General features: G+C 39.2%; 1 protein-coding gene across 1 annotated transcript; it reads right to left on the bottom strand.

Annotated features, from left to right (window-relative positions):
• Positions 1-661: 661 nt before the first annotated feature.
• Positions 662-26607, bottom strand: Ccz1 (CCZ1 vacuolar protein trafficking and biogenesis associated). Its single transcript, XM_077802521.1, has 15 exons — positions 26432-26607; positions 25383-25480; positions 25197-25290; positions 24608-24685; positions 24204-24251; positions 23494-23577; positions 22116-22291; positions 17671-17752; positions 15700-15761; positions 15311-15422; positions 10390-10423; positions 9636-9753; positions 2493-2651; positions 2078-2205; positions 662-993 (listed from the first exon to the last, which is right to left on the bottom strand). Exons 1-15 carry the CDS (start codon positions 26549-26551, stop codon positions 938-940), a joined length of 1449 nt encoding a protein of 482 aa, XP_077658647.1. The 5' UTR covers positions 26552-26607; the 3' UTR covers positions 662-937.
• Positions 26608-27093: the final 486 nt, after the last annotated feature.

Raw genomic sequence — 27093 nt, 5'->3', positions numbered from 1 at the left:
ATATCATGTTTTTTGGACCATTTAGCTAGTTTTTACCTAACCCTGGGCTGACCAGATAATAAAAATCAGCATAACTAAGACTGCTGAATTTCATCTCAACCAAGGAGGATGGAGTTGTGGCTCCCTGGGATGGCTCCTCAGGAGTTCCAAATGACAATGAGGAGTGCTTTCTGTTTAGAACACATTGTGCACTTTCATTAAGCTCTGTGTATTAAATGAGTCTAAAAATCACAATAGTACTCAGGATAAAAGCCAAGTCTAGCCAGGTGTGTGGTGCATGCGGTAATCCCAGTGGCTCAAGAAGCTGAGGCAAGAGGATTATAAATTCAAGGGCAGCGTCAGCAACTTGGTGATGGCCTAAGTAACTTAGTGAGACCCTGTCTCAAACAATAAAAAGGACTGGGGGTGTGGCTCAGTGGTAGAGCACCCCTGGGTTCAATCTTCAGTACCAAAAAAAAAAAAAAAAAAAAGGCAAGTATAGCAATTATTTTAGGCAAATACATCCTTATTCGGGTTTCACAGCTAGGGAAAGGAATCTAGCTGTGAAAGCATCAAATGAGCTTTTAAATCCCCAGGGCACGTCCCAGGAACCACTGGTAATGCTTTCTACAAACTAGCAACAGAAGAGTGCCTCAGCGCAAAACCAGAATTTTAAAAACTTTAACAATTTATTAGTCTTATTTTCCAGTAAAATATTCACATGTCAAAAGAATGGAATGATAGAGATATAGCCAACTACCTTTAAGTAATTCCGCATAAATATTTAAAATCTAAAAACCTCAGGGGATCATCAGACTGAGTAGAAATTTGTTTCTTCAAAGCAAGTATTGCTTTACTATTGTCATTAATTCAGTCAATAATATGACCAATAACTTGCAATGGTAAACAAAGTGTTTGCTGAGTTTCTTAAAAGATGCTTTCCGTGAGCCATTATCAGTCAATCCAAGAAGAAGATGTTGTTGAACTGCGTGGCACAAAGTTTCTTTACCTCTTCTGCAAAAAGAACAGAAAACAGTGCATAAGGAATAGGGGTTCTTACTTAAAATGTTGTATGCTATGTGTTAGTGCCTTAAATTCTTGTGGAATAAAACTGGGAATAAATAAATGTCTGCATTAATTTTGACTTTAAATTCCAGAAGCCCAAACAAAAAGTAATAAACTAAGAAAAAGGGAACAGACTCCACACCTAACAAACCCATGAGACTTCAATACTTCCCAATATACTGAAACACTGCTTCTCTGGGCCTGAAAAAGCTTAAACCCAGGGCAAACAGTACCTGAGACACCCACAGGTTGGGGTTACAACATCCAAGATACAGTCAATTTCAGAATCTGATGCAACAACACAAATACTCTGGTTGCAACCTTGAATTGTAGATCAAGGGCTCCACAGAGGTATCATGATCTTTACTGAATTCCCATTTTAAGTCAGGCTTGTACTAACTGATGTTTTTAATACACAATGAATACAGGTATTAGTATAGAAGAAAAATTTCATAGGCCTTAAAAGATATATTTTTAAAAACCTTGCATCTAACTTTCCTGGTAGTTTGTACTGGGGTGTTTCCCCCCACCTACACTGCTGCTTGCCCCAGCTCCAGGTGTAAGGCAGAATAGCAGAGAGGCTAGTGAAGGGGACACTGCCCTTTCTCCAGGACAGCAGCTGTCAGAACCCCACAGACCAGCTGCTGACTCATTCAGCACAAAGGACCAGACCAACTACTCTGGTTGCAAGGTGGAGAATTCTCATCCTGCCTATGGGTGGAGACAGCTGAGACTATCATATGAATCCAGCAGCTCTGCATATAAAAGATGTGTTTTCATCTTTTTGATAAAAAGAGACATTTTTACACACAATATGTAAAGCATGGGTTATTTTAGCACTGTAGAAAATAATTTCCTTTTAGTCACGATTAAGCTTGCTGTGTCACAGGACACAGAAACAGAAAATGGAGAAATCTGCCTGTAATCTTAATGATCATCATTTGCTCTATATACCATGTTTCCTAATACACTGAAGAGAATTTCCAAATATCAGTAGCATTAAAATTATGGTCAAATACCAAATTCAGTTTACCATTGACTTCGATCAGGTTTGCATTTTTTTGATTCAAAATAACATACAGCTCCCGCTGATCAGACTTTTTCCCAACAACCCAATAATCACTCATGGCTTTCACGATGATTTCTTCATCTTCATCTGCTCTGTAAGGCAAGAGTTTCAGAATGTACTATTTTATTATACACTTAGCTACATTGTGGGGAAAAAAATAAACATTTCAAAACAAGAAACTGGACACTAAATAGTCACTTAGGAAGTTCAGGAAGGCCCATGTGAATGGACTGGGCTTATGGACTCATTCAGAAGGGGTACCCATAAAGGTGGTCAGACCTGGCCTCTATGAAGGGGCTTTGGGCTACTCAGTTTTGAAGATGACTCCTTTAATATCCTTTAACAAAGGGATACCTATTTGAGAAGTTGTCAGGATTACCTAGTAAAATCACTGTTGATGTCACCTAGAATCTTCATCAAATCCGGATGAACAGACGTAAGTGACACACTGGGTGTTTTCCTCATGTGAATTGTACTTTTCTCTGCTAAATTCATATGGTTGAAGTAGATAAACTTAAACTGTGGTTCCTTTTCAGATCTGTAAAAACATGTCATTAAGAGGGTAACATTCTGAACATTATACAAACTACACAGCTACATTTAAAAAACCATATGGCAAAAGCCTGGATTTTCAAAGGCTCGGTCTTTAATTCAAGAATCTTAGTTAACATGTAACAGACTCTTCACTCAGTAATCACTTATATGATATCAAGCATGATGGAATTTACCAGAGAGCTGAAGCTTATTAACTGACTGATTTGAAGTACAGGGGACTGAACTCAGGTCCTCACAAAGGTTTCTACCTCCGAGTTGCATCCCTAGCCATTTTCTAAAATAAAAGTTTTATTTCTATTTTTTATCTTGCTAAGTTGCTAAGGCTGGCCTTAAACTTGTGATCCTCCCACCTCATTCTCTTATATAGCTGGGATTGCAGGCATGTGCCATCATGTTTGGCCTAAAGTTTACCTTTTTTTTTTGTGTGTGTGTGGGGGGGGGGGGGCGCAGGGGAGGGTACTGGGGACTGAACACAGGGGTGCTTTACCATGGAGCTGCATTTCCAGCCCTTTTTATTTCGAGACAGTGTCTCACTAAGTTGCTGAGGGTCTTACTAAATTGCTGAGGCTGGACTTGAACTTTTGATCTTCCTACCTCAGTCTCCCAAGTCACTGAAATTATAGGTGTGCACCACTATGCCCATTTAAAGTTTCTTTTTTAAACACTGGAAGTATTTTCTAAATGAAATCATAGTGCTTTATAAATGATAATCACTTGGTTATTGCTGACTTTTTAACAAATACAAATGAAATCCACACAGGCTATTTATCTTCTAGTGGAAGGGTCAGCAAACTACAGGCCTGAAACTAAATCTGGCCATTTTTCTAAATAACAGTTTACTGGAACACTGAATGCCCATACAAATATCTATGTGTTATCTATGCTACTTTCAAGCTAAAATAATAGTTGAGTAGTTGCAACATATATAGCCCACAACATCTAAAATACTTACTATTTAGCCCTTTACAGAAATAGTTTGCCAACCTCTGACTCAGGAGAGTAACATCTCATTTATCCCACAGTGATGGGGAATGAAGGAGGCGCTCCATGTGGATTACCCAGTCACACAACTGAAGCTTAATACTGTAACAAAGCTCTTTATCCTCCTCAATGGAAATCATGCTTAAAATGTATTAGCTTTTCCTGCTGAAGTAAAATTTTAATTGGGATATATATTTTTCCTTCTTTGCACAATCACTTCTCATTTGTCCCTGTGTCTTTCTCAGGGAACCATAGGGACAACTGGGCTACACAGCTCACAAGGTGCCTCCCCACCCCTCCCATCTCACTGTGCCCTTTTGAACACCCTGGGTTCTGGGGAGAGCCTGAGCACAGCCTGCCACTGGGGGCTCAGAAGCCTTCTCCGCTTACTTCAGGGTTAGCAGCCATGTTCTGGAGGGCTGAGGGTGCCGGAAATCCGACCTCCGGACAAGTGGGTTACTACTGTAATACTTTACATCTAGGCAAAGAAAGAATGTGGGTGATTTAGTTTCCAGGAAAATGAAAATAAATCTCTTACAAAACCAGAATTTGTTTTTAATAGATCCCTAAAACTAAGAAAAATAAATAACATGAAAAACTAGATGAAAAAATAAAAAATTTAAGACTTTTGGACAGAATTTCAATTTAGCTGTCTCAATACACAAGTAACTTAAGTTGAACTTAAAGTTCTGGCTGTTTTGTCTAACCCCCAAACACTCTTTCTTTAGTCCATTCAGAATGGACTGAAACTCTGTCTTTTGTACCCCCAAGTTGGAATTTATATTAAAAACGTTATTTAACTAGGTAAAACAGGGTTAAATAAATGCAACTCTTTCTACCCCATCCTCCATAAAACATAATAAAAAACAGACACAGAAAAATGGCTACTTGCAATGTACTATTAAATAAAAGGAAAAGAGAAACTTGCTCACATTCAAAATAGAATAATTTTCAATGTACAATCTTATTAGTGATCAAATTTACGACCTTACAGTGTGTCAGTTTTGAATTAGCAGCAGCCACAGTTACCTGGTATCTTTTTCAAAGAGCTAAGACATTCCTTCTAAAAATCAAAGCATTTTTTTCAAACACAAAATCACACGTTTCATGCCTTCTTAAAAAGAGAACATACTAAACATAGTTAACAATGTCCATATAGGAAACTCTAAACGCAACGAAACAGTACAGAATTCTTCATGAAGACTTTTTTTAAAAATATTTTTTTTAGTTGTAGGTGGACACAATATCTTTATTTTATTTACTTATTTTTTATGTGGTGCTGAGGATTGAACCCAGTACCTCAAGCATGTGAGGCAAGCGCTCTACCACTGAGCTACAGCCCAGCCCTCATGAAGACTTTTGAGGTTCAGTATACAAAGTAACCACAGCACAATGATGTCTTCAAAACACATGGGAGGGGGAGTCCATTTTAAGTGGTTATAGCTCAGTTTGTGTATGCACTAACTTTAAAGAAAGATTTCCTATTTTCTGATAGACCCATCATTTTTAGCAATGAGAAAAAAACACCTCCTGGTCAACCTTATCTTCACTCATTTTCTTCTGTTCTACGCTGAAAACACAATATAATCAATCAGTCCTTTGTCTGTATATCCTATACCCACAGATTCAACTATGAATCAAAAATACTGGAGGAAAACTGTACCTGTACTAAACATGTATGAACATTTTGTTGTCATTATTCCCCACACAATGCAGGATGACTATTTACACAGCACCTGGACTGTACTGTACTGTGTTCTAAGTAACCCAGAGATGATTTACAGCACATGGGAAGATAGGCATGGGTTACTTGCAATGCCGTGCCTTTTAAGGGTCTTGAACATCCAGGGATTTTGGTATCCACGTCCTTAGGTACTGAATAGGACCGTAACTATGACTGGTAGGTGTCATGAGAAGATGTGAGGAGACCTCCCATGAACAAATAGCAATAATTTTACTGAGATGCCAGAGTTGAATGTTTAAGCACCAGGTGTATGAAAACATTCTCAAACTTCAAAAGCATGCCCAGAAAGGGTGCCGTGACACAGTGGAGGAAATCAGCACTTCTCCAGTGAGCACCTAGCTGCTTAAAGTTTCCCCTATGGGCTTCAACAGCTGAAGGCACAAAGATAACCACTGTTTCAAGTTGTGGTGGGCTGTGTTCTAAACAGCTAAGACTGCCAGATACACGATTTCTAGATAAATATGGCTCTGAGAGTTCCTCACTTATCTGACCTAACTGAAGGCCAAGAGAAAATGCTGAATTGAGAAATTTGGGTACCATGAAAAGGAAAACTGGACTTTATTTATGAGTTAACTTAATAAAGTTCTTTTCCCCTGGCCTCTCCAAAGTAATAAGGAAGTGAAGGTACGCCAAGAATCCAAGAAATATGCACACACCTCCTCCTGGACGACGTCCCCTCCCCCTTCCCTATTACCACATCTTGGCTCTAGCTAGGCCAGCCTTCCCTTCTCTTCCCTTCTGTCAGTGTTCAATCCTGTATTTGTTCCCTCTGTCAGTGTCCAATCCTGTATCTGATCATTATCGACTCCTACTGCTAATGGCCGTACTTTTCACTTCTTTACAAATCTGAGCCTACTCAATCTCAAAAAAGAACTATACTAAAACTGACCACTGGGGCTGGGGATACGGATGAGTGGTAGAGTGCTTGCCCAGCATGCACTAGGCCCTGCAGCCCATCTCCAGCAACCTCCCCTTCAAAAACAGATCACAGGAAAGAGTTCCTTTTCTGAAAACTTTGTACTTCCTCCTCCCCATCCTCTTCAGATTTAGTACTAAAATTAACTAAATGAACAGGGATATGTGAAAGGAACAGAAACTAGAGTCTCAGAAAACTATCGATTTGGGGGAAAATTTTAAAGTTAGAACTCTGCCTCAATTTCTTAAAAACTCTTGGTGAACTGAAGATTTAAATACATAAAATAAAACCATAATGGTACCAGAGGTAAAAATGGGATTGTATTTTTATTATACTGGGGTGGAAAGCTCAGAGTATAACATTAAAGATGGAATACCAAAGAACTGAATTGAAAAAACTTATTACATACAAACCCCATGCATATAAATTGTGCAAAATAGCAAAATCAAAATTAAAGAAAAAAATACATATCATGACCAAAGGGTATTATATTAAGGGTACTGATGTAAAAGAAAAAAAAAAGAAACCCTTCAATAGAAAGATTCAAAGAATCCAGAGTGCAATTTGCAGAGGACACAGAAATGCCAATGAACCACAAAGAGACGCCTGACATCAGTGTCACCTACCAAAATGTCAAAAGAAAAGTGTACAAAGAATAGGTGTTGGTGGTGGAGCTGGGGAGTGTACAGAATGGCACCACCATGGGCCAGTAATCTGGCAACAGCTCCCCACTCTTTAACTGCATATTCCTTTGGCCCCTGAACTCTAAGGATAGCCTCAGAGAAAAATGTGATGTGCCAGATTCTTCTTTTTATAATACTTAGAATGTTTATCCAATCAAGAATGCATCTAATACCATGATGTCATCAGAAACAAGACAGATCCATATTTATTAATTTAAAATGATGTCCATGACATATTTTTTAAAGTTCTAGATTTATGACATAATACATATTTTTAAAAAATTACATGTAGGGCTGGGGCTATAGCTCAGTGATGGAGCACTTGCCTCACACATGTGAGGCACTGGGTTCTCTCCTTAGCACCACATAAAAATAAATAAGTACAAGCTACTGTGTCCATCTACAACTTACATATATAAAATTTAAAAAAAGTCACATGTAAAAACATGGTGTGTTTGCATCACTATGCTTACACATGGGGTTGAGTATAGAAAGTCTGAAGAAAAAATAGGTAAGATTTCCAGTATTTATATTTCTTAATAAATTACTCTCAAATAAAACACACACACAAAAAGCACTGGTTTGATCCCTAGCACCATTAAAAAAAGGGGGAAGGTATAAGAATTATAATAAGTCCTTAAGTAGAGAAAAGCAAGGTATAACACTAATGATAGAAATCCAAGACCAAATAGCCTTGCTTCATGCCAGTCTTTAAAGGGGTGGACCTCATTTTGGCAAGAAGCAAACAGCTCCAGTGCGTGACTCATTCCACACCACAAAGGATGCTGGAGAACAGCCTCTGGGCATTTGCAGCAAGGGCTGAGGCTGAGAGAACAGGTGGGTAGAGAGATACTGGAATTAGCCTCTGGGTCTAGGATGGCTCCCTGCTCCGGCTTCCCTGCCTCCTAAATCCTCAACAATGCCCTTTCTCCTCAGGAGTTCCCCCTGACCATGCCAACCTAATTTCTCTAGGATTTGAATTTTGGAGAAAGGGGAGGGCCCAGGTCAGGGATATAAGATGGTTTGGTCTGAGTCAAAAGGATTTCTTGGAAGGAAAGCACATTATCTTTTGTACCCCAAAGCTTTTACCTTCAGCCAGTTGATATCTGTTGTTTAGCAAACAATAGCTTCTTATATATAAAATCTCAGATGCATCAAGAACTATCAAAAGGTCTAAAACAACACGTCTAGAATTCTAATTCTTGTCTATGCACCTAAATTGTACCATGTTTACTCTGCCATCCAGTTTTCCAGGTACCCTATTTTTGGGGGGAGCTAGTGATGCTGTACAGTGGCTCTCTTAAAACCTGTCCTTTAGGATAGAGGGATGCGTGATAAAATATGTGTAGGAAAACATTAACTACAGAATCTAACAGGGAGTAGATAAGTATTCACTATGATTTTCATAATAAAATGTCACAGAGAAAACTGCTTTCTGAGGTAGAATAATATTCAAGGCTCTCTCTCCTGTGTAATTTAAAGGACAGGTAACCATACTTGCAAAAAAGGTACTCAACAGCAAATTCCAACCCTGGATACCTGTTGACGAGTTGGTTGGAATTCATGAATCCACAGAAAGTAAAGGCAGAGCAGTTACCAAGTCCAGTAATCTCAGAGAGCTTGGGGATGATGCTACAAACACTTTATCAACCTATCTACTACTTCTTAACTTGTATGATCCAAAACAGATTTCACTTACTCCTGCCTCCTTCAAGAAAGAATACATGGCAGTTTCATGGGCAAAAAATTAAATCAGCAGGCAGCACTATTAGGAGGGGAGTTGGTCAGCACTTTCATTTCTTGACCTTATCTTTTGCTGTCCATTCTTAGTTCTCTAAAACCAAGTAAGCTGTGAATAAGCCACATGCACTTGTACCAAATCTAAAAGTACTTTCACCCTGAGTTTTTTGAGCTCCCTAGAGGCTGCTGCTTATCAATGCCAAAGACACTAACAGATGAAGGCTGAGAACACTGTTAAATAAATTCACAGCATTTTAGTAACTGCTTAAAGGGATGAAAATCCTGATAAACAGGGCTCACGTATGTCGAAGTGCTTTCCATTTACTCATTTTATCTTTATCATAGTTCTAATTTATAATGAGAACAGAGAAGCAGAAAAAGTTCAATGACTTTTCAGTGTTCTACAAAACAAGAGGGGGTCAAACCCCGAGTTTCCTGATGTGGCAGACTTGGGACCAGAGCCCAACGGCTTGCACCATGGCCACCTTCACTGTGCATCTCCACAGGAGAAGCAAAGTTGCTTTTGCTCTATGCAAAGCTATGCCACACTGCCTAATGCTGCCACGGTGATGCAACAATCTGGGCTGGGCAAGGGGATGCTCATGGGATACTCTAAAGGCCAAGGCTGCAGACACAGACAGCTCACCTAACCCCATCTGGTCATGCCACCAATGGGGAGAGCTGAAGGGTCATGTTAGTAGAAGACTAAGCCCTAATCATCATCAAAGGGCAAAGATCTCAAGCACAGTTCCCTGGGAAACTTTCAGACAGGCTGATGGCATATTACTCCATTTGGAGTAAATACCGGAATATTAACACGGTCAATATTCTTAAGTTAAAAACTACCCTATTTTTCCATGATCAGTTAAGTGCTTGTAAGTAAACACGAAGCAAAGTACAAACCCAGATATTCTTTTGTTGATGTTAAACTGCTCACAAATGTCAGATGCCAGCACTGTAAGCTGGGGCCCAACAATGCTGTCCAGTCTTCGGCAAAAATCCAACGTCAGCTGTATGGACGCTAGTGAGTAATTTTAAAAAAATAACATTCAGTGTTACCAATACTTTGTGTTAAACAGATCAATATTATTTTTTACCTCCAATATTTAATAGTATTCAAATAAAACGTTACTATCAATTAAATATAAACAAAACATTTAGGAAATAAAACAATCAGATGATCAGATACCCCCCGCCCCCGCAAACAAAAGAGAAAGAATTAAAATTAGTTATATTTAAGATAAAAAAGATTCAAAGACAGTCTTACTGTGAAAAGTGGCTTTACATGCACCCTGAGGGGTGGCAATCAGCTGCTGCCCAGGTGGATCTAACATATGACAGCACTCTGTAACGTGCTGCTTGATGCTTTTCAAATTCCTACCTCATTTAACCCCCAAGTCCCTCTGAATCAGGAACCACTGCTACCCCCAACACACAAGTCAGCAGGTATAGAGGTGTATACACAGGTCTATTGTTGACAAGTGGGAAGGGTAAGAAGGGGCCCCTCAAGTAAAAGAGTTCCCAGATGGGGAACAGCCCTTAATATAGCCTCTCTGTTGCTTTTTACTGCACATTATTTATTGCTTAAAAACAGAACATAGCAAATTACAAAAAGCTTATGTGGTCAGGCTGAAACCAGACATAGGTGTGCACCTACCATCAATCATAAAGCACACAGCTGCACTCATGGCCTGGAGAAAACAAACCAGAGATTATAAAACGGCACAAAAAGGAGGCTACGTGTAATAACAAAATGCAGCGAGCTTGTTTAAATCTTGATTTGAACAAACCAACTGTAAAAAGATTCTTTTTCGGCGACTGGAGCAATCTGGATACAATGGATATTAAGGAAGGACTGTTTTGTGAGGTGTGACAATGGTCTAATGGTTACGCTACAGGAGATAGCCTCATCAGTCAGGGATGCAAAGGGAGCTATTTACAAGTGAAAGGGTCTGGTGATATAAATGCTCTAGCAAATAAGACAAATGCAACACAAATGGGACAGATGAGAGATTAGCCTTTTATTGATTAAGCTCTGTGACAGGTACTTGGGGTTTCATCATTCTAGTCTATGTGTACTTGACAGTTTCCATTAATAAAAGACTATAAATTGAAGTTATCTTATCTTACTTCATTCCAGCAAATAATTGCAGTTATGACATTAGGCAAGTAATAGCAATTTACAACAAACAAGATAATAAATAACCCAAATGTTTAAATTTAAAATTTATCATAGCAATGCAGTGTTAAAAAAAAATCCAGTATGAACAATGACAGTCTTTCAAAACTTTAAACTAATGTTATAAAGAAGAAAGTCTCAAATCAATAACCTAATCATCCACCTTAAGACCCTGGAAAACAGAGAAAACTGAACTTGAAGCAAATATGAAGGAAGATAATGATGATCTGAGCAGAAGTCAATCACACAGGGGGGAGAACAGACAACAAGAGACTATAAATGAAGCCAAACAGTGTTTCTCTGGCATGATCAACAACACTGAAATCTCTTGCTAGACTGGAGATTGAGGATGGGGTGGGGACTCAAATGACAACAATCAGGAATAAAAACAAACATCACTACTGACTTTACTGGAAAAGAAAGTAGCAAAGGCATCGTATCCCACTAGAAACCACTGCACACCCACAAATGGAAAAACTCAATGCAACTGACAAATTCCTTGAAAGACACAGACTACCAAACTGTCTCCAGAAGAAATAGAAAATCAGACCAGTAACAAGTGAAGAGACCAGTATTTTAACATTTCTCACAAAGGCAAGCCCTGGTACAGTTGGCTGTATTATGAATTTACCAAATATTTAAAGAATTAACACCAACTCTTCAGGAAATCTTCCCAAAAATGAGAGAAGGGAACATTTACCTCCTCATTCTATGAAGATAACATCATCTTGATAGCAAAACCAGACAAAGTTATTATGACGTAAGAAAACTACAGGCCACATCCTTCATCACCACAGCCTCTGCAGTATTATCCTGACCCCTGCAGGCTGGAGATGAGGTCAGCCATATGGAGCCAACTGCGTCTATGTAGCCAATCCCTGATTCAGACGTGGAGGTACAGGTGAACTCCCTGGAGGGCATCACTCCACACACTTCACACAACTGTGCCACAGAAGTAGGTGCTGTGCTGTCTGCAGGACTCCACTGGGAGAGGACAACTTGTGCTCATGCCTGGTGACTTCCAGCCTTTGCTACATGTTCTTCCCTGAGCTGACTTCACATGTTCCCTTACACTGTAACAGACCATGAGTGTGAATATAAAGGCTTTTCTGGGTCCTCTAGTCCTTAGGAACTGCCAAACCTTAAGGCAATGAACTTTGCAATGAGAAATTGCTGAATTGACCAATGACCATTTTAAGTGCATGAATTTTATGGTATATGAATTATACCTCAATAAAGCTGCTTATAAAAAGATAAGGCTGGGTATGGCGGTACACAGCTATAGTTCTAGGTACCCAGGAGCCTAAGGCCAGAGGGCCCCAAGTTCAAGGCCAGCCTAGGAAACCTAGTGAGACCCTGACTTAAAATAAAAACTGAAAAGGCTGGGGATGTAGCTCAATAGTAGAGCACTCCTGAGTTTAATCCCCAGTACAAAAAAAAAAAAAAAAAAAAGAAAAAGAAAAAGGAACAAAGATAAGGACTAATATTGGACCAGCCTGAGAGTTTAAAGGCATTGTGTCTGAACATTCAAAGCAGAAGCAGAAGAATTTTAGCTTGACAGACAATGGACCAATTCCTTCCTCTAGCTACTGCTATAAATCATGCCTCATTTCAGGAACACGTCTTTTTATATGTTTTCTCTGGAACTTCCATTTCCCTGGCAGTTCATCACATTTAACTGCTTCACAATACCATTTTAGGGACTGGGATTTGTATCTCAGCAGCAGAGTGCTAGCCTAGCACCCATGAGGTACTGGGTTCAATCCTCAGTACTACATAAAAAATATAAATAAATAAAACAAAGGTATTATATGCATCTACAGCTAAAAAATATAAAATAAAATACCATTTCACAAACAAAAAATATTTATATTTTAGAGGCCCTGAAAACCAAGAGTGGTTCTTCCTATTGCTCCATTATGGATACCTCTGAGGTGTTAGATGCTGGCAAACTTAAGAGCTCTGTCATCTTGAGACTTCCCTTTATTACTCTCCTGGGTCAGAACCAGTGGTTTGGATTCCAAGGTGCTCCCTGTCCTGGTTTACCCACTTAACTCTGATGAGGGTTGGCTCCATGCAACATTCTGAAAGGATGAAGGGATGAGACCTTTTCTTCTGTGTCACCTGTGATTGATAATTTGGCTTGTCCAAGATGTCTACACTGAAAACTATTTTCTCTCAGAACTTTAAATGTAACATTGTAACCCAACATCTGGGCTTAGCTAGAAAACTAATGGTGCTAGTTTTGCAGATGACTAAATTTTCCTTCTGGAAGCTTTCAAAATCTTCTCTTTATATTTCTAAAGTTGCCCAATGTTGTATAGGTGTGAGTCTTTTCCATTCATTATGGCAGACATTCAGAGAATCTTTACACTTTAGAAAATTATGTTCCTCTTCAGATAGGCATTTTCTTATATGATTATTCTACTTGTTTCCTAAATTCCTGAATTAATCCTTTCTTCTCACCTTTCCTTCCATGATTTTTACCTACTGTCCTTTTAATCTATATTCTGGAGCAGGCCAACTTATCTTTACCCTGCTAATGAATGTCACATGTCTAAAATCATATTTTCAGGACTGGGGAAAGAGTTTTGCTTAATGGGTACAGAGTTTCAGTTAAAAGTTATGAAGTAGTTTTGGATGGCTGCACAACACTCTGAATACATTTAATTCTACTGAATTGTCCACTTAAAAATGGCTGAAATAGTCAGGTGGGGTGGCACATGCCTATCATACTAGCAATCACAAATTCAAGGCCAGTCTCAGCAACTTAGTGAGACTGTCTTAAAATAAAAATTTTAAAAAAGGACTGGAGGTAGAGGTGTATAGCTCAGTGGTAGAGCCATCCTGGATTAAGTCCCTCACACACAAAGGCTAAAACAGAAAATTTTATAGTACATATATATTTTACCATAATAAAACAATTTTTTTTTTTTTTGAGACAGGGTCTCTCTTGCCTAGGCTGGCTCTGAACGCATGATCCTGCTTCAGTTTCCTGAGTTGCTGAGATTATAGGCATGCAGAACATTGCCTGGCTTAAAATATTTTAAAATATTTTTAATTAACCCGAGTTCAATATAACCCGAACTCTTTTATATCATTTTGCTTCAATTCTGTAGGTACAACTTCTCCAATTAGTGGCTACTGATTTTTAAAAGTTCCTGGGTATTCCTAGAATTCTTGTTTTTTCTTTGGGTGCCTGTAGTTTTATTTTTTATTCATGTTTAAGAATGAGGAACCAGAAAGCTGCCTATGCATGGAAGTTCCACACGGGGTGAGGATAGAGAAGCAGTTATGCTGGGCAGATGAAGTCACAATGAGTGGACCTGACTCTCAGATGCTGAGACCCACACTAACTACTCAAGGTCTCTCTCAATTATTTATTATCTTTTACACAAACCCTCAATCTTCACCCAGGGACAGGTGCTCAGCTGTAGGCCTGTGTGTAAGAACAAGAAGTGGTGGTGGGGTGGTATGGGGCACTGACTAGTTGAGACAACACCTTCCTTATTCCCCTTCTTCCTACACTGAGTTCCCACTGGCCCTCAGGTGACTACCTCTGTTCCGAGTTAAGAATTTCTCTGGGCTCCTGTCTCCTCTCACTCCCTGGCTCAGAGATTTTTCCACTCTCCTCTCAGTCACCGCTCTTACATTTCCTTTCCATCTTCTAGTTATGAGATTCCCTTCCTGTTCTCTTGGGGCATCATGTCTAGGTCTTTATGAATTAAAACTAGTTCATTGTAGTTTTGGGGTGGGAAAGAAGATCAATACATATACTTGGGTTGTCTTCTTTACACCAAAAACTGTCTTTAAATAAAAAGAAAACCAGTTGGGTGTGTAGGTATGTGCCAGTAGACCCACCTACTCAGGAGGCTGAAGTGGGAAGATTGCTTGAGCCAAGGAATTCAAGACCAACTTGGGCAACAGGCAAGAAAAACAAAAACAAAACAACAAAAAAAGAAAACTCAACCTAATGTACATATCCTTATAAAAGAGTATCCTAACAAAAACAAAAATACTATCCTTATATAATAACAAGTCCTCAGCTTTGAGAATCAGAGCAAAAGCAGATTTCACTGAGGTGTGACCATAGCCAGGGGGCATTTAACTGACAGGTGGCACCACCCTGACAGCCTTTGGTTTGTGAGTACACGGGACTTCAAATATTTGAGAAGCACCACCTTAGCAAGCTATTCTTTCACTAATAGCAAAATTGTTTAAAAAGAGCTGAAAACACACTAATCCAGAAGAGCACCCATTTTGAGTTTTACAATAATTAGAACTACCAACAATTTTTCCAAAAAACATTTAAGAGGTTTGCATACGTACTCAAGTACACATGCAAGAAAGATTTACTTTAGTATTAATCTGTAACACTGGAGGGAAAAACAGTTGTTACCTTATAAACAATTAAATGGAGCTCTTCATAAGTGTCATCTGTATTTACAAAAATTTTGGGGAATCTGCATTTTGCTTCTGGATCATTAAGGTTCAAGGGTCCAGTAAGAAATCTTAAAAGTAAGCACAGAGATGACTCAACTCAATGAGGTAAATTATAAACAGGAATATAGAAATACACATCAATATTTTTGCAACTAGATGCTATACAGAAAACATGAAATCAGAATATGATAAAATTTATAGTTTAAATTAATTGGAAACAAAAGAATTTCCTCTGTTGATCATCACCAATAAAATAGCACAAAGGTAATTCAGTGTTCATCATTTCCCCTTTACCAGGAAAGCTAATGAAACCCAATATTGTAAATCAAAGAACAAAGATCCTACCTTCCATAATGTTGAAGATTTCCTGGCATTTCTGCTCTTATTGGAGAATCCCTTCCTGCCAACTGCAAACACATTTAAAGTTCAAAAATGACTGATTAGATTTTTTTTTTTTTAACTTTCAAAGCTTTGACAAATAACATTCCCATCTGCTAGTTGGTTCCAGGTACTTTGTATCAATTTTCCATATTCCTCCCCACCAAAAAAAAAAAAAAAAAAAAGGGTAGAAGATTACAGACATTCATAAAGAACTGATTTTAACCATGCCTGTCATCATACCATACCCCAAATTCCACACACTAATTTAGCTCCTTATTAAAAACAAACAACAAACAAAAAACAACTAAAATTTCCCATGTGACATAAATTGGGAAATCACACACTACCCTGTGGGGAATGTCCTCTTCCCACTTCCTAGATTAGAAACTGAAGTTTGGAGAATTGCACCAACACAATGAGTGGTAGGGGCAGACATTATGACCAGGCCTGTCCAGTGTCAAAGTCTCTACTTTCAGCCATGACACCATGTCTCTTCTAAGATTTGTATTTGTCACATATCCCTAGTTAATTGCTGAAAGTATACCATTTCAACACACATAGGAAATGAAACAATCCAAACACAATAGTCATGTTTGTGAAAACTTGATACTTCTGTTAAAAATGCTTGATGCTCTTCTGGTTTATACAAAGCTTTAACACAGAACTTCAGAAGACCCAAAACACATTACGAGCCCAATGGTGAAAAAGCACAGACCAATTCTCATTCATTTAGTTTGCACTGAAAGACAGGCTTCATATGCCCATGTCACGCTACCATACTGTGTACTGTGGCTTCCTATTTTGTCTCTCTCTTAAGCTGTACAAAGATATCAGTTGTCTGTGGTGGCACAGCACTGTGGCCTTAAGGGGTGTGCTCACAAGTAGGTGCTTCAGGATTTGGAAGACTTTGAGGTCAAGTCTTTGCTGGGGGACCCTGGATTGCCTCATCTGTGGGATGGGACAGCATACTTAACTCTTGGGACTGCTGTCATGGTATCATGAAATCTTGCAGGCATGTTGGGCATTGGGAACCATGGCTGTGTACAGGAAGTACCCCAGAACCATCAGCTACTGTCCTCAACCCATCTGGAAAGAAGCTAAGGCCAGGAGGAGATCCTTCTTAAAAACCCTTCTTTCAATTTCTTATTAAAGAAGATTTTTTTGTTATTTCCATAATCAAGCCCTTAAGAGAGAAGGGACATTAGAGAAGGATGGAGAGGGAGAAGAAGAGGGAGAGCCTGCAATCGACGTGGGTCTATGCATGCTCCTGAGCAAAAATGATGACTTTATGCTCTGTGAACACTTTTTACTTCCAACCTAATTAGAACTAGGAAAGGGTACTTTGGGGAGAACACTGGTATTATTTACTTATTTATAAAAAAAATTTTTTTAGCTGCAGATAGACACAATATCTTTATTTATTCATTTTTTTTTTTTTTTTAAACATGGTGCTGAGGATCGAACCCAGTGTCTTACATGTGTGAGGCAAGTGCTCTACCACTGAGCCCCAGCCCCAGCCTCTGGTATAATTTAAAGTTCTATACAGAAAATAGGGAAATTAAGTACCAGAGTGGGAAAGCCAGGCAGGTAACATACCATCTACTCACTATCAGATCTCACATTTGTAGATGGAAGAGATTGTAAGACTGACCAGAGTTGGTCATGGATCCCTGCTATTTTCATGGTTCCCTGGACCTCACCTAAAACCCACTCTTTACTCTTAAGAACACACCTTTACTATTGCATTTGGATGAAACAAACTGGAGAAAAACTGACACACATGGGTTTCTGTGCTACTAAGTGATACACAATAAGTATCACTGCATCACAAATAAAATAAAACACAGCAAGAAATGCCCCACACACCATATTACTCAACCCCCTACCCCTGTCCAAAAGTGTATGCATGTGTGTATCTACAGAGCCCAACCATACCTCAGGTTCGATGTGCCTGGGAAACAGAGAGGTGGTGAGGTATTTGTATAAAATTCTCATGTCATCTTGTTCTAATCCACTCCTGAAACATCAGAAAGCACTGTGTTAAGTTTGGGATTGGTCTTCTGTTTTTTTCTATGCTCTATGATAAAGTTTACCTTTCCTTCCTTTTTAAGAAGGTGGCTGCCCTTAACTGGGCAGTTCAGGTGGGGAGTGAGTTAGACATGAGCTGGCACAAGCACTACACCCTAACCTGCTTAAGGCTACTGCAATGCAGTTCTGTAATTCATAGGCATCTAAAATCTCAAGGGAAGATTGAGTCTCAGGCTGAATTCCAAGAAGGATTATTTAGGGGGCCTTAACAAGCACACTGCTGCATTCTAGCAGCAGGGGTTCCTTAGCTTCCTGGCCTATACAGTAACACCACATTCTGAAAATACTGGCATGCTGTACACAGGGAACTTGATCCTAGGTTGCAGAAATACATCTGGATTTTAATTCTCTGGATCTCAATGTAGAAAAAGGAAAAGAAAGAAATAAGCTTTAATTTCAAATGAGGTAGGAATAAGGAGCTGTAGAAAAAGCATTAAGAAACTAGAAAGTCTAAATAGAAGGAATTTTACGGAGTCTCACACAGCCACTCAGGTAGATAATTTCTAAATCAAACATGGAAAGTTACCAACTTTTTTCTTTTGTAGAAATAATTGAAATAAGGGAAGAAGAGGAAAACAAAACAACAGGTTCTGGGTGTTACCGTCCTGTTGAGAGGTAGTAAGCATTACTAGGGAACTCAAGTGATGGTAAGAAAAGACAGTACATAAGGAATTAATGTGTGGGTAACTATCTTTTAAGAGCCGCATTTCCAGTAGCAGGAGCTAATGGACACATCTGATCATTAGCATCTGAGATGCAGTTGGCCAAAAACAGTACAAAATACATACTGGATTTTAAACTTAGCACAAAATTGTCAGCTCATTAATTTAAAAATACTGTTTACATACTGATATAATATTTTAGATGTATTAGGCTAAAGAATATATTTTACTAAAATTAATCTCACTAGTCTCTTTCTACTTCAATATGACTACTAGAAAATGTAAAGTTTACATGTGACCTGCATCATATTCAGTACTGTCCTCGATCAGAGGACACTTGGGTAGAAAACAAACTATAAGAGGAAAGGGAAGACAGCAGTGTGAGCTGCTAACTGTATGCACTGTGCTCAGGGCTTTCTTTTTATTATTTTACTTAAGACCTGCTAGACCCACCACACTTCAGTGTTGGTTTTAGGAAATCGAGAGAGAAGTAGGAGTGAGGCTATAGCCAGCTGTGCAAAGCAACAGAATCCCAAGCCAGTGCTTCCTCAGTGCCTGTGGAAAGGCCCTCCTCCTCACAAGGTAACCATGGTGAGCTCTCCCCAGTATCTGCCTCCTGTGCCCTGGCCCTCTCCCCTACAGAAATAATACATCATAATATAGTTAACTAGGTAAGACATTACCACTGGGAAAAATTTCTTACAACTGCATGTGAATCTTTAAGGACTTCAAAACAAAAAGTTTACAATGAACAGAAGAGCCCCTTCTTAAGCACAAATAATATGTGAAACAAATGAAACCCTGCACTGACAGGCCCAAATAATCCCCGTTCGATCAATGATTCACATCAAATAGGAAAATAGCCCACTCAAACTCAGAGGATGTTCTCTAAGTCTCTCAAATAGTTACTTAACGTAATGATTTTTTCTTCTTAAAAAACAAAACATAACACCTAAGATGGATGTGGTGTTGTGCCTGTGGTCCCAGCTACTCAGGAGACTGAGGGAGCAGGAGCCTTGAACACAAAATCTGAGGCCAGCCTGGGTAAGAGAAGCAAGGCCCTATATTAAAAAAACACAAAAACCCCAAAAATGTTTCTTTAGCTTAAATCTCAACTGATTCACTTGTGTGCCAATGTGACACTATTACTTTGTCAAGACTGATTATTATTCTTATTTTGTGGGTAACTTTGTGCCAATTCAACTTCAATGCTAAAGGGACTTCCACGTGTATACCCCTTGTCTCTGATGGAGATATCAAGCTATTAAGAACTTCTTTTTGCAGAAGCACTACCAAGTATGAGGTGGCTATCATTAAATGCAGAACCTTTCCTGTTAGTTTATTCTAAAATATTGATTGTGCTACTATCATAATATTGAATATAAAATAATCTACCAGGAGCAAAGAATATGGTCAACTTTGAATAACTTAGAAATATCTAGGGCTGGGGTTGTTGCACTTGTGAAGCACTGGGTTTGATCCTCAGCACCACATAAAGGTAAAAAAATAAAATACAGGTGTTGTGTGACCATCTATAATTAAAAAAAATACTTAAAAATAAATATCTAAGACATTTACTCATAAATTTGCTAATTCCTCAGAAGTAAATCAATGAACTAAAAAGAAATTTTTCTCTAAAAATTGGTCAAAATCTGAATAAGAAAATAAACTAACCCCTCCCATCCAACAATAATAAATATCTAACCCAGGCAATGCCTGCTACAAAAACCAAACACATTCATTAAATGCGTCGTACAAACAGAACCTGAGATTTTTTTTTTACTCATTACTTGCTTTGAACTGACCATCAAGATTTACTGAGTACCTATTGTGCGTCATGCCACAGTCATGTGCTTCAGATGCACAAGTTAAAAAAAAATAAAGGAAGTAATAAGAGTAAATACATACTGTGCTCCTGAGGCATAAATTCTTTCTTGGTATTTAAATATACCAGCCATTTTCTTAAAGCTCCTTGTTGTTACCTCCTGGGACCAACTTTTCCCTGCCTGCATACTGGATGGACCACAGAGCTGGTGCTATTTGACTCCAGGGGATGCCCTTCACAATCTGATGATGCCAAGAGGATCCCTTGAAGCTGGGCAACAGGTAGCTGTGGGAATGCAGGCTTCCAGAGCCCAATCCTGTTGGTTGCTCTGGATCCAGGGTCTCCCAGAACAAGTTGGCTCTGGGCCTTTCCCTTCCTCACTCCCATGGTTTGCATGTGTTATCAGGGCTTGTGGGGTACGAGATCAGAATCTGAGCTACTGTCTTCTGACAGTACAGAGGTGGCCCTGGACCACTGTCTCTGTATCTCCTACTACCAATGATGGCTGTTAACCCTCCCAGCACCTCTAATTTTCACCTGTGGAGGGGCCACTCCCTCCACAGAACTGCTGCTGTAAAAGCACTACTATCTTTCTACCTTGTAAGTTTTATTTTGCTAACACAGCATTAGCATCACAGAAAGTAACTAGAGCAGCGTCAGTTAACACAGCATAAAGTTGCCTGATAAGCAATTTGTTAAATTGAAAAGTGGATAGATTTTCATCTGGAGGCAGAAGACAAGTCCACAGGGAAATCCACTAAACCGTTACTTTATGGATTCAAATTTCTGTAGATTATCCTGTTTCTCTTCTGAACATAGATACAGAATTCTGACAGGACAGGGAATGGGCTTCTCTTCAGTTTCTCATGTTAAAATACAACCACCCCCCCCAATTTAAAAATGTGGGTTACAGTAAACGCAAACATAAAAATTGAGGGCCCCAGAGGGGCTACTATTGGAATACTGGCCAGATGCTCCCTAATGGGTTATCAGGGACAAATCTCAGCCAGGCTGGTACACAGGTGACAGGCAGGGCTGCCACATTACTCTTTGGGGTATATCCATCCCACAGTCACAGGCTCATTCACGTGGGTTCCCCAGAAATTAGTCTTAAATGACAACATTTAATATTACTTTTTCTTCTTGAACACTGACATTTTCTTCAACAAAATGATTTTTTTGTTCCCACTATAGGATACAAACATAGCTGGACAATGGGTGATCTCCTAGTTTATAGTCATCTTGGATTTTTTTTTTTCTTTTTTTGGAGGGGGGAGGTACTGGGGATTGAACACAGGGGCACTCAATCACTAAGCCACATACCCAGCCATATTTTGTATTTTATTTGGAGATAGGGTCTCACTGAGTTGCTTAGCACCTCGATTTTGCTGAGGCTGGCTTTGAACTCATGATCCTCCTGCCTCAGCCTCCTGAGCCACTGGGATTACTGGTGTGTGCCGCCCAGTCCAGCTATCTTGGATATTTTAAAGAATCAGCTTCTTTACAAGAAAGCATGAAAAATGATGCATTTCACATTTACTTTATCACTGCTTTGAAGATGGGGATATTTTCTCTACCTAGTATGGAGTTGGTTCTAAACTCCCCCACTTGGTAATTTTGTTACAATCTTAGTTTTGTTTTAAATAATTCCTGTTTACTAATGACATCCTCTATAAGGAAGCTCTCTATCCATTCCCCTGTTGTTGGTTCCTGTTTGACAACCTGCTACTGATTTAGTCACAGCTGTGTTTATTACTCTGACTTCCTCCTCTCACATGCCAAGTCTTAAGTTAGGTTATACCTACCAGATGAGCTGATCATTATAGAGAAACGCAGTGTATTTAACTATGTTCAGGCTTTCCTCCATTCTGTTAATAAAGGACTGGATTTTCAAATAAGTCATTTTATCCAATGGGAAGAAGCTGATTCCACCAAATATGTCAAGTAGGTCACATGACTGTAAATGTAGAGTTTGCAAATACTGTGGGAAAAAATAAGGTATAAAACAATAGTGCATTTAATGTAGTACTCTGACAACTGAAACTAATAATCTTATGTTACATGAACATTTATGGTATAGTTACATATTGACAAAGAGTACAATTTCAAAAACAACAAATAGGTAGAATTGAAATCAGTAGCAATTTTAAAATATTGAACCTAACTAGTTACTATTTTATCCCTTTAAAATATTTAAATTCTCATATTAGTGCTCCTCAGATTAAGTCATTACTCATTAGGATATTATTATACCATGTTTGGACAGTGACACTTTGAAGGATGTCCCATCAACCAGAGTAGTAAGGACAAAAACAGGAACCAGGAGACAGTATGAGAATGATTATTATGGTCATTAAAGAGAAGAAATAAAGAAAAGTAATTCATAAAAACAAAACAAAAACCCACAAAAAAGTATCAAAAATGTCTGAGACAAAGTTAAAAAAGTATAAGAGGTATTATAGGGAGAAAATACAGAATTATTCCTTTAACATAAAACTGGATTTGACAAAAGTAGGGGTGAGATTTGCAAAATGCAATGTGCAATGAAAAAGAATGGCAACTATTTAGGGCCATTCTCATTTGGGACAAGTTATACTAAAAACCACTAACGTGACAGAGTCTGTATCATAGTCACAAATTTTTTCCTTGAGCCAATATAGATTATGCCTTTTTAAGGAACAGAACCAATCCATAACATGCAACTCTAGTAACTGCTTACCTTTTGCTAATTGACCAAGCTACCACATACTATGATTGCTTTTGAGTAAGTCTGCACAGATGGATGCAGGTAGAACAAGGGCAAAGCCCAAAGGTGTCTCCCAGATGCTTCCAGGAGCCTTGAACAGGGACAGGATGCTCTACTCCAGTGTGGGCCTGAGGAGTCCCTCACTGCTCTGGTTTTGCCACAGTACCTCTTAAGCTCTTTGACATCTTCAAGTTCCAGGGTTTTTATAAAAACAAAATAAAAAACTTGTTTGCATCTATGTTTCTTTTTGGTACCGGTGATTGAACCCAGAGATGCTCCATCATTAATCTATATTCCTAACCCTCTTTATTTTGAAACAAGGTCTCACTAAGTTGCTGAGGCTGGTCTCAAACCTGTAATCGTCCTAACTCAACCTCCCGAACTCTCTGAACTGTCTAAATACTACTAAAATTATAAATAAAATTTGAAATACTTACCCGATGGAAGAATTTCTCTAATCTTTCTTTTAAGAGCTTGACACCTCCATCTTCCATGGCTTTCAAAAATGTCCCATTAAAAAGCTAATAGTGTAAGACATTGTGGAAAAAAAAAATCAATTTCCAATGCCCATCAGTTTCCCAATGCAACAAGTTCTTCTTTTCCTTTTAATTAATTCAGTTCATTAATCCCCCCATACTTCCTTATAAACATAGAAAACATTCACAGGAGAAAGCTTGAGTTATTAGTTACAATAAATACACCGTTAAGTGTTACTCATTTTTATGAAACCACTTAATTGTTCTAGAAGTTTTCTTTTTCTTTTTTCTTTTTTGAGATAGGATCCCATTATGTTATCAAGCTAGTCTCCAACTCCTGGGCTCAAGTTTCAATTTACATAAATAACATTACCAAGATTTTTAAATTATCAAAATATCTGCAGTCTTTATGTTACTTGAGAAGATGGACTCATTTGTTCCCTAATGAGGATTTAGTCCTACAGGACTAGGAACAGAGAAGGGGGTTTAATGTTAGATAGAATAAATGTCTGCATAAACCTTACCACCTGTTTCAAAGGCCATATTATTTTATCCCCCAAAACAGCTACACAGCCATTTTGTAGCACCTAAAGAATTCTTTTTAAACAATCCCTAAGCTTGTAACAGGATGAACTGGACAGACTCTCAATTCAAAAAGAAGTCACACTTACCTTGTACATGCTATAGCACTGTTGTAGCACTGAACTATAGACCTTGTCCTACAAACAAGAAAACAGAACAAATCTCAATTCAAGGGAAAAAACTGTCTTTTGTGCACAGCAAAGATGGAGTAACTCTTGGCAAAACAGTATAATAATTATAAACTAGGTCCTATAATACTTGTGTGTAGAAAATGCGAGGTGGTTAAATTCAAATTGTAGGAAGGCTTCACAATACAGATGATCATAAGAAAATTATTAGTGATACAGGATACATATGTTTTTAAAAAACTGTACTAATATACACACTAAACACGAAACTTTTCTATGTACCTTGAGAAAATATAAGTCATTCAACATATTCAATAATAAATTTTTTCCTAAAAAATATGAAATTAAAAAAAATGACACATTACCAAAAGTTCTTCCTCTTGGTATTCAACAATTGGTTTTCCATCTTTACTTTGTTTTTCAATTATAGGATTCCGAACAACCTACAATGTTTGATAAACTGAAATTATACAATGAATTGATTATGTATGTTTTAAATTCTGCCTTACTTTTAAAAATTTAGGGCTAGGGATGTAGGTTAGTGGGAGAGCATTTGCCTAGCATATCAAAACCCCGGGTTCATTCCCAGCACCACAGAAAAAAATAATTTACACATGTCACACCCCCAGAAACATAATTTCTTAAAACTGCCCCAAGAACAAACACACTGAACAGAAATTTGGCTTTAAAATGTCAACCAGTTTTACTGAAATTTTACTTTGATGTAATAGTGAGAGAACATTCCTAAATTCCTAATGGTAAAGAATACCCATACCATACTAACTCAGAAAAAAACACTTATGTATAGGGGTTAGGGGTTGTGGCTCAGTGGTAGAGTGCTTGCCTAGTACGCATGAGGCACTGGGTTCGATTCTCAACACCAAATATAAAATAAAATAAAGGTCCATCTTAAAATTTTTTTAATTAAAAAAAAAGATACTTATGTATAAATACCATGACCATCCAGAAATTTTCTTCTGGTTCATTGAAGAACTGTCTATTCTTCTGTGTATGTAAAGATTTTGCAGGTTTTGACGGACTAAAGGTCCTAAAAAAATTAAAATAACATGTTGGAAAAACTCTCCACCATAAGTTTTAAGAATTCATTGAGCTCTACAAAGGCACATTTAAAGGCATTACCTTGTAAATTGTACAATAGCTTCGCATAACCCAACATTTCTAATTTTTTCATTCTTTTCTACTTCATTTGGATGATAAAACAAAATTTTATTTTCCTCCTAAAGTATGAAGAAACAGAAGCACAACATCAACATACGCTTTTCTTCATCTTAGCTATTGAAAGTGCTAAGTTTAACAATGACCTCTCCTATAATAGCTCTAAGGACAAAACCAAAGACACTTTTTGGAAAAACAGGAATTATCTCATCAGACATTGTGTAAATACCGCCCATTCGTCTGAAATTTTTGGCCACTGCGATATTCACTAAAACACGTTTCATCTCAAGCAGTCCTAGATAACTGCAATGATTTCTGGATTTCTTTCCGTGGGATGAGTTGTAACACCAGCGCTTGTAAAAAGCAAGTGTGTGCGCAAGTGCCCAGGAATACAGCTCTCAAAAATTAAATCCAGCTGGTTCAACGGCATTTGGACTGACAGCTTTAACAAGGACTGTGATTTGCTGACCACAAAACAAAGCTCTGGACATCTTTTGAGGAAGCCAGCCAGCATCCTCACCTAAGAACAAACAAAAGCTCCTGGCGTCTTATTTACTAATTTGATTAAAAAAAAAAAAAAAAAAAAAAAAACTTTCCGAGGGTCCTCCAAGCTTGCAATCTCTTAAAGCTACTGCCCACCACTCGGGTTCCACAGTTCTTCTCGGATACTTCCAATAATAAAGACAAGTTCCATTTTTATTCCCCATAACTGATGCAAAGCGAAAAGACAGCCTGCGTGGAGTGGTTAACCTGGCGGACCTTCATTCAGCAGCCAGACCCCGACCCGGCAACGCAGCTGACCCTGCCTCCGCTGTCAGCTCCCTGCCGCACACTTGGCCCCACAGCAGGCTCAGCCAGGGCAGCTCGAGGACCGAGGACCGTAGAACCACGGGGGCCGCCTCCCGGGCACACCCCGCGGCTCCAGGGCACCGACGCCGGCCGGCCGGCTGCCCTTCCGCCCCCGAGGCCTCCTCGGCCACCGGCGGACGCCCGCGCGCAGTCCCTCCGCGTACCTCTCCCTCGCGCGGCCCAAAGCGCGGATTGTAAATGAAGAAACTCAGCAGCGCCGGCGGGAACTGCTTCTCTTGGGCCGCCCAAGCCCCGGCCCCAGCACCGGCCGCCGATGCTGCCATCCCGGCCCGGCCCCCACCTCTGGAGCCTCCCACGGCCCGCCCAGAGACAGTGGCCTTGAGGCAACTACACTTCCGCCTCACTTGCCACCGCCCCGGAAGCGGTTACTGCCGGCCCGGAAAAAGAACTTGCCACGCAGTGTCCTCTCTGGCACGTCCGGGTGGATCCTGTTCCCCTGTGTTTCCTGGACTGAGTTGTTTCTAATGCCTTTTAAGGGACTTCTGGATCTACCCGCTCGTTGAAGTGGGCGCCTTAACTCCAGTTTCTCCTGCTCAGTGTGAGCCGCAAAGGCGAGAATAGATGTGGTGTTCGTCGGAATGCCCATTTCTGGGCCTTGACGTGCCTGGAGTCTGTGGATTGTGACACCTGGAGGGCTCGTTAGGTCCAACATTTGGAATTCAAGCCCTTAGCAGACTGGTTGGCCAAACCCAGATCTGTCACAGATGAAGTTTGGAAACAAGGCCTCTTTTACCCAGCCCTCAGGGTAGTCCTTCACGTCTAGGGAGATGAAGCGTTGGGGTTTGTTCATGAGACAGATCTGGGT

This window comes from Urocitellus parryii, chromosome 9 (genome assembly GCF_045843805.1).
Source record: "Urocitellus parryii isolate mUroPar1 chromosome 9, mUroPar1.hap1, whole genome shotgun sequence".
Lineage (NCBI taxonomy): Eukaryota > Metazoa > Chordata > Mammalia > Rodentia > Sciuridae > Urocitellus > Urocitellus parryii.
The sequence above is the reverse complement of the archived record's forward strand: the minus strand, read 5'-3'. Positions and strand labels throughout refer to the sequence as shown.